Raw genomic sequence first — 8,703 nt, 5'->3', positions numbered from 1 at the left:
GGTCCCTGTTGGAATCCTCAGTTCCCCGGCAGGCCCCAAGGTAAGCAGATGGAGAGGAGATACCCACAAAGCAGCCAGGAGCCTGAGGCAGCAGATTCGATGCTTCTGGTTCGCGATGTGAAAGCCCAAGGAGAGGCTAGGGCTCAGCGAGTGCCTAGTGCCCTTGGGACATGATGCCAGCTGATGGGACCCCTTTCCCTGGCTTCAGTTTCAGAAGTGACTGGCTGTCTTCCAGCTGGGAAACCGGAACTCAGAGCCTTTGCTTACAGAGTTAACGGTCCTAAGATGGGCTGGGTGGTTTACACCTATAATCGGAGTACCAAGAAGGTAGGGGGAAGGAACATCCGGTTACAAAGCTTGTTCCAGGCTACCCGAGGCTACATGAAACCGGGTCTCAAAAAACAAAACCAGGGTGAGATGGCTCAGCAGGTAAAGATGCCTACTGCCAACCAAGCCTGACAACTTGACTTCCATACCTGGGACCCACATTCTAAAAGTTGTCCTCGGACTTACTTCCACAGATGCGCTGTGGCACGTGCGTGCCCACACACATACACATATATAGATACCAACAACAACCACAAAAGTTTTTTTTTTTTTTAAAAAGGTCCCAATGTTCTAGAATAGGCCTTTGACAAAAGGGACCCTGACCCCAAGAGTCAAGGAAGAGAGGCTTCCAGGCCAAAAGAGGTGACTCAGGAATGCCTGAACGAGGACCCTGGTGGAACCAAGAGCTGCCGGACGGACGCTCAGAGATCGGCCCAAGCACCAGGCAGACAGAGCCACAGGCCACAGCTTGAAATCCAAGGCCTTTAATCTGCAGCTAGAGTGCTTGCCCTCTCCTCCCACGTCACCATGTCCCACCTGGTGCCAGCGCTGGACCCTCACAGCTCCCCGCCCTCATCCCGGTCCATCCCACTGGCTAGGACCCAGTGTCTTCTTCCCAGGGCCCTAGCATCAGCGGGGACTGTCCCAGCTACCCTGGGTGCTCTCACTGCTCTCTGTCTCTCTGTGGCTTCTAAGTGGGAGCAGGTGGGGATGCGGTGAGCGCCCCCGCTGCCGCTGCCGCCCCCAGCATGAGCATGGCCAGGGCCTTGGGCCCGGTGGTGTGGATCTTCTCGTGCCGGTGCAGGTTGGAGCGGCGGCTGAAGCTCTTGCCGCAGAGCGGGCAGGAGTAGGGCCGCACACCGCGGTGGGTGCGCTGGTGGGCGGTGAGGTGCGAGCTGTGGCTGAAGCTCTTGCCGCAGTCGAGGCAGTGGTAGGGTTTCTCGCCCGTGTGCGTGCGATTGTGCGCGATGAGGTTGGAGCGCTGGCTGAAGCACTTGCCGCACTCCGGGCACGCGTAGGGCTTGACGCCGGTGTGGGTGCGCTGGTGCGTGACCAGGGCGGAGCTCTGTGTGAAGCACTTGCCGCAGGCCGGGCACTTGTGCGGCTTGGCGCCCGTGTGAGTGCCCTGGTGTGTGACCAGGTCTGAGCGGCGGGTGAAGCGCTTGGCGCAGCGGTCGCACACGTACGGCTTCTCACCGGTGTGGATGCGCTGGTGCTGGATCAGCGTGGAGTGGTGGCTGAAGCTCTTCCAGCACGAGGGGCAGGTGTAGGGCTTCTCGCCCGTGTGGATGATCTGGTGCTGGATGAGGTGGGAGCTGCGGCCGAAGCGCTTGCCGCAGTCCGTGCACGTATAGGGCTTCTCACCCGTGTGAGTGCGCCGGTGTGTCACCAGGTGCGAGTGCCAGCTGAAGCCCTTGCCACACTGTTCGCACTTGTATGTCTTCCTGCCCGGCTCACTGTCCGCAACAAGACCTTCCTCGCCACTTTCCAGCGCGCCCTTCTCCTCCTCGCTGGGTTTCCCTGGGCCGCTGTTCTCTGGGTTCTTGAGAGGATGTGTGTCGGGTGGGGAGGGCTTCGGCTGCCTGGCTTCCCCGGAGTCTCTGGCCATCTTCGCACCCGGGCCACCAGCCACTTGCTGACCACACTGCGGCTCTTCCCCCGGAGCGCACCTGGCCCTGGGCCTTAAGGGTTTCGTATCCTCTAGGGCTGCCATGGCTAGGGTTGGTACCACCTTCCCCATTTCCACAATTCCTGTAAAAAGACAGTTGCCAGTTGAGACAAACTTCTGGAGAGCCCGAGGCAACGGCAGGCAGAGCTAAAAACTCAGGAGCTAGATTCTGGGGAAAAAGGGAAGGGGAAGCCAGGGGACCCCTCAAGACAAGAGCCACCCTCCAGCAGCAGAGGGGTCGGGAAACCCCGGCATCCACACCCACAAAGCCCCAAACTAAGGCATACGCTAAGGCCCTCACCTGAACCAAGGCCTCTTCTCTCAACACCTGGTGGTCTGCTGGAACTTGCCACCTCGCCCTTCCCCTGAACTTGGGGGACCCAGAAAGGTCTGCTGAACGGAAACCCTGTCAAGAAAGAAAAGCTGTGCTTCTACCTAGTTTTAGAATCACTCCCCAAACCACACTCCTTCCATGATCCCCCATCTCCAGCCCCACCTGACTGAACGAGGAAAAAGGGGGAACAGGGGCCCTAGAAACCTAAGACAAAACAAAAGGCACTCACAAGTTCCTTTAGAGCCAGGCATGGATGGGAGGCTGGCGGAGGGAACTGAGCTCAAGGCCAGCCTAGACTACACTGTGAGACTGTCTCAATAAAAATTAATAAGCAAAATTTAAAAAATTCCAGGTTTGGTGGCGCATTTTTGGAATTCCAGCACTTAGGAGGCAGAGGGAGGAAGATCAGAAGTTTAAGGTCATTCTAGCTAGGCTGTGCTATGAGACCCTGTCTCAAAACAAAATTTAAACAAATGGATAAATAAATATATGGATCCTTTTAGAAGGGCTGGAGTGTGGCTGGGGCTAGGGCGCTGGCCTGGTATGTGTGAGGCCCATTCCTAACACCACATGAAGTTCAGCAGATTGCTTTCCTTGTCACAGCTGCCAAGCAGGGGGACAGCAGCAGGGACCGCAGAAGACCACCTGCTCCTGCACCTGCATTCAGGAGAACCAGGGATGGCGCAGAGGCCAAGCTCCAGAGGCTGGGACACTGATGTGCTGTGTCCCTGAGGAATTTGGTGTAGTCAGTAAGAGAAGAGGGCTGTGACTCTCACGCCTCAATGGAGGACAGGAATTTGTTAGGTCACTGGTTAGAGCCCGATTGAGTCCCACGTCCCCTCTAACATCCAAGGTTTGCTTGGACTTGTTGGTCTGGGCCCTGGGAAATGCTAAGAAAGGGTAGTAGGCAAACCTGAGCTAACTACAGGAGTGAGTGGTTGATATGCCCAGAATGGGTCTCAGGGCCACCATCCAATCATCAACAGAACTGCCAAGGCCATGGGGCCTGCCAGCTAAGCCTGTGTGAGGATCTAAGGTCCATCCTTAGCAACCACATTAAAAGCCAGACACAGTGGCAAATGCTTGTAGTGCTAATGATGGGTATGTGGATACCTGGGGTTCAGTGGCTATCAAGCCTAAACAATCTGGTGAATTTGAGACCAATGAAAGACCATGTCTCAAAAAAATTGAAGTGAGCCAGGCAGTGGTGATGCACCCTTTTAATCCCAGCACTCAGGAGGTAGAGACCCTCGGATCTTTAAGTTCAAGGCCAGCCTGGTCTACAGAGTGAGTTCCAGGACAGCCAGGGCTACACAGAGGAACCTTGTCTTGAAAAAATCAAAAAACAAAACACAGTGGACAGCACTGAAATAACACTCAAGGCTAACCTCTGGTCTCCCCGCCCCCCTGTCGTCCGTGCCCCCCCCCCCCCCCCCCCCCCCCCCCCCCCCCCCCCCCCCCGCAACGCGCGCGCACACACTGCTTAGGCCCAGGGATTCCACCTTAACTAGTAAACCGGAAGTAGCTACACGATGGAGGACAACAATGAAGTGCTGAAGACATCATCAAATTCTGTCAAGATTGGTTTGGAACCGAGGAGTCAGAAGCCTGGACTGAGATGCAAGCCCTCCCCACCCCTGGAGGCGCACGCTTGCCTCATAGGTTCCTGTGGTGGTATTGTGTTCCCCAAAATATTGTGTACCTTAATAAACTTATCTGGGGTCAGAAAACAGAAAAGCCACAAGATACTTAGGCTAGAAAATGTTAGCACACGCCTTTAATCCTAGCATTCCAGAGACAGAAATCCCTCTGGATCTCTGTGAGTTCAAGACCACATTGGAAACAGCCAGGCATGGTGACTCACGCCTTTAATCCCAGAAAGCAGCCTTTAATCCCAGGGAGTGGTGGTAGAAAGCAGAAAGGTTTATAAGGCGTGAGGACCAGAAACTAGAAGCATTTGGCTGGTTAAGCATTTGCCTGGTTAAGCATTTTGGCTGGTTAAGCATTCAGGCTTCTAGCAGCAGTTCAGCTGAGAGTCACTGGAATGAGGACACAGAAGCTTCCAGTCTGAGGAAACAGGACCAGCTGAGGAATTGGCAAAGTGAGATAGCTGTGGCTTGTTCTGTCTCTCTGATCTACCAGCGTTCACCCCAATAACTGGCCTCGGGTTTGATTTTATTAATAAGAACATTTAAGATTCATGCTACAGGTTCCCTGAAGCAGCAGCAATACTTCTAGCTTAAGGACCTGACAGGCAAGCTGATGGCCCATCCAACCGGGAGCCTCCAGAGGAGCGGACACATCTAAAGCTGGGACTCTGAGAAGAACACAGCTCGGGGATAACGCAGAGAAAGGAAAGACAGAATCCCACACCAACACTATGCAGCGCTGCGGCCACTGACTGCCATGGCTGCTGCGTCTTTTTAAACAGCCTTTGAGATAAACGTCACTACTTAGCCCTGCAGGCCTGGAACGTCACAGGTAAGCATCAATCCTCTAGCCTTTGCCTCCGCCTCCAAACTGCTGGGGTTACAGGTGTGAGCTACCACACCCAACGCTCTGGCTGTTCAAACTCCAATCTGAGCTGATCAAATGGAGTTGGAAATTAATCCCTCCTATCCCGTTTCTAGAACTCAGCAGGCACTTGGCCTATGGTCACTGTCCTAGGACAGATGCAGACATGGCCATCTGTGTGGAAGGTTCTGCAGAGCAGTGCTGTCCAGATAAAGAAGAGAGGAAAGGGAGAGGAGGTGAGGGTGGGTGGGCAGGCAATGACAGGGCAGCCTTCAACACTCCTGAGGCCACAGGAAGGCGCCATTGCAGATGAGCCCTTACCCAAAGCTAGCCCATTTTTCTCCTGTAGTACATCCCTGTAGAAATTTTGCTGTGTGCGGTCCAGCCTTCCCCATTCCTCGCGGGAGAGGTACAGAGCCACATCCTCAAAGGTCACCGGCATCTGAGACAACATGAAAACAACACTATTCAGGGTTTGCTGTGGACATGGTAAGAAAAAATGTCAACACCAGGCCTTCAAACTACTGCCTCCAGTGACCCCATCACTTGGATTAGATGGGTGGACAGAAGAGCCCCCCAAGAATGGCCTTCTGTGATGTGATGGTCAGGAGCAAGGCAGCATCTTAGGGTCCATGGGCACAGCTCAGGCCCCCACATGGTCTCCACCCTAAGCTCATCTCTCAGAGGAGGATTCTCAATGACAGACCAGCCACCCTGCTCCCTCTGCTTCTCCACCAGCTGGACCAGGACTGCTGTGAGCCCATGTCTTGGTGAGGGCTCCCAGGTGGCCCAACAGCACTTTAGCAGAAGGTTCTGACTCGAGGCAGGGCGGGTCACATGCTGAACCCATTACAAAAAAGACTGTACCATGGAAGGACCAGGAAGAGTCCGGCCTCTGTCCTGGGGCAGGCGGGAGGGACCCTCAGAGGACACTCACCTGGGACCAGGCAGTGAGGAGGGCTGCAGCCACCTGTCGCTCTCTGGTCCTTCCCCCGCGGGAAAGTACCGGAATCCAGGGTGAGGGAAGAGCTGCAGGAAGACAGGGTCCTCAGAGCAGCCAGCATCCTGGGCCACGATGCTCCCCCAGCTACCTCAGCCCTCACCCGATTCAAACCAGGAAGCCAGTCACCCACTCGAAGGCTGCCAGGAGGCAGAAGAAAATCTGGGGCCTCTACCTCCCTCAGTAAAACCCTCAACTCTCCCCAGAATGTCTCCCCGAGAAAAACACACCCTTCTCCTACCTCCGCCAGGCAGAAACAGGGCTTTCTCCTTAGAGCCAGGACTCCGGGGCATCCAGCCCTGTGTTCCTGGAGCTGTGTCCTCCAGTGATACCCCCTCAGGGTGTGGTTCTTCTGGCTCTGCCTTAATATGTGTTGACTCCTGAGAGGCTGCCACGGCTGTCTCCTCCTGCCCAGAGAGCATGTCTCCACAGCACTGCTCATGACCTGGAACCTAGGAATCACAATCCCTATCAGCACTGGACTGGAGATCTGGTGGAGACAGCTGGCTAGGAGAATGTACACTCAAACATAAGGCATACTTTAGACCAGTGCTTCTCAACCTTCCTAATGCTGGGACCTTCATGTGCTGACCCCCAACCACAACATTATTTTCCTTGCTACTTCATAACTGCAGTTTTGCTACTGCTATAAATCGTAATGTAGACCCACAGGTTGAGAATCGCTGTCCTAAAGGGTCGGCCTCTCTTTCTATCCAGGGCTCACCGCCAGCAAGGACAGGCAGAGGATGGAGGATGCACAGTCCACATGAACGAAGCACCCTGGAAGCAGCTGTCATCTCTCCACGGAAGCCTCATATGACACAGAGCAGTGTAGACCGCTATTCTTTTTTTTAATATATAAGAAAACTAAATGTAGTGGGTTAAATAGCACCCCTCCAAAACCCTGTCAGCCATGAATGTAACTGTATTTGAAGTCAGGTATGGTGCCACAGCCTGGAATCCCAGGATTTGGGAGGTGGAAGCAGGAGGGTCAGGAGTTCAAGGACACCTTTGGCTACACAAGCCGTTCTAAGCCAACCTGGACTACAGTAGACCTTGTCTAAAAACAAAACAACCAACAAAGAATAGAGCCTTCTTTGGAGAAAGGGTCTTTTACAGAGATAATTAAGTTAGCAATCTTGAAATTAAATCATTGGATGTTTAGGGTGGCCTACACCCAGTGATTTAGATCTTGATGAGAACAGAAGGTACAGTTAGGTCTGGGGGTGTCACCTTGGGAAGCTGAAGCAGGAGGATAGCAAGTTCAAGACCTCCCAGGGCTACTAAGAGAGTCCAAAGCCACACAAAAAAACTTAGCAAATCTGTTTCAAAAATAAAACAAAAAGTTAAAAGAGGATTTGAGATGTAGCTCAGTAGGAGACTGCTTATGGCATATATGAGAAGTAGGGTTCAGTCCTTAGTAACACACACACACACACACACACACACACACACACACACACACACACACACACACACACACCCGACACGGGCAGGCAGCTGTTACAGGCAGAACTCAGACTCATAGAGAGGTAAGCCATGAGGAGGCATGGCCCAGGAGGAAGGGAGTGGGGAACAAAAGACCTCCCTATGTTCTGTGACTGCTATGCCCCTTACTAGACGGAGCAAAAACACACTGTAAAGACTGATCGGAAGCTATTTCCCATGATGCCGCTCCCCGCCCCCCACACCCCTACCCAGTGCCCTCATCTGGAAGCCTCACTCCTGCAGTGACTCTCACTCTTCCTTTTGTCCAGATATGAGTTTTGAAAATCCCCTCTGCTCCATTCCAAGGCACTCCACCCTCCCTAGGATCCCTAGGATCCCACCATACCTCATGGGTTTTCTCCTTGCTCTCAGCAGCCAGGATGCTTTTACTGTCTGCAGACATCTTCTATATCAGAGAGAGGAAGAACAGCAAATGATTCTCTCCCCTGCTCGTCAAGCCCCCTCCAGGTTTTAGCCAGGATCCTGGAAAAGAGGAAAGAAATCAGCATCTGGAACACCTCCGAAGTGCTCCAGCACTCCTTACATCTGACCAGAGTGCAAATGAAGTCTGCAGGACCCTGTGGAGCCCGTGCTGAATGATGTTTCCTGGTTTCTTTGAAAGGAATGGTATTGTCCCCTTGTCCCCTTTGTCACTGAAGCAAGAGCCTCAAATCTCAGTGAAGCCAGCTCAGGGAAAGTGAGGGCTAAGTCGGAATCAGGGTTTCTTGTCACGAGGCGCAGAAAGTTCTACAGAGAGCCCACAAAAGAGGTGCCAGTGCGGTGGTGCCTGCCGTGTGCCCCAGGTGGACACAGCCTCGCCTGGAACCCACGACTCAGCTGCCCACTCTCAGCAGTTCTCTCGAAGCTGCAGCTTCCCCTCGGGGACGTTCATCCTGGCCGTGGTCCGGTGGGCCATGTCCTCACCTTCCCCATCCTGGGTTCAGCCCCCTCATTCTCTCCTGCCAGCCTGAAGCCCCTTCTGCAAGCTGACTGCACAAGCCGATTTGCAGGTGCTTTCCCAACCATCCCTTTCTCACCAAGGTAGAGGCAAGGGAGGCACCTGGGGTGCCGTGGAGCGCTCCTCCAGGGGGTGAAGCGAGTCTTGGCAGCCAGAACTGAAAGGGCCGGCAAGCCCGGTGGAGGCTGGGATTAGGGACAACAGGAAGTCCCTTCCAGATCCCATTCCCCACTCAGCTGCAGCTTTACAGAGTTCCCAGCTTCGAGGGTTCCGGTTCAGGGGGTCCCCAGCCTGCGCTGCACCTGACTTGGCTTGGGAGATAGGGTCAGATCAATAGTGCTGGTTCACAATGATTACTCTACCCATCAGTGTCTATGAACACTGACACAGAAAAACTGCAGATGCGCCGGGCG

General features: G+C 54.0%; 1 protein-coding gene across 1 annotated transcript; it reads right to left on the bottom strand.

The window, feature by feature from the left end:
* Positions 1–796: 796 nt before the first annotated feature.
* On the bottom strand, positions 797–8,501 carry Znf205 (zinc finger protein 205). The gene is made up of 7 exons (XM_052759200.1): positions 8,370–8,501; positions 7,679–7,815; positions 6,086–6,296; positions 5,782–5,873; positions 5,166–5,286; positions 2,298–2,402; positions 797–2,079 (listed from the first exon to the last, which is right to left on the bottom strand). The coding sequence occupies exons 2-7, from the start codon at positions 7,733–7,735 to the stop codon at positions 1,019–1,021; spliced, it is 1,647 nt and encodes a 548-aa protein (XP_052615160.1). The 5' UTR covers positions 7,736–7,815; positions 8,370–8,501; the 3' UTR covers positions 797–1,018.
* Between the last annotated feature and the right edge of the window lie 202 nt (positions 8,502–8,703).

The sequence above is a fragment of the Peromyscus californicus genome, unplaced genomic scaffold (assembly GCF_007827085.1).
Source record: "Peromyscus californicus insignis strain IS unplaced genomic scaffold, ASM782708v3 Scaffold_3__1_contigs__length_106647218, whole genome shotgun sequence".
In the NCBI taxonomy this organism is placed as follows: domain Eukaryota; kingdom Metazoa; phylum Chordata; class Mammalia; order Rodentia; family Cricetidae; genus Peromyscus; species Peromyscus californicus.
The sequence above is the reverse complement of the archived record's forward strand: the minus strand, read 5'-3'. Positions and strand labels throughout refer to the sequence as shown.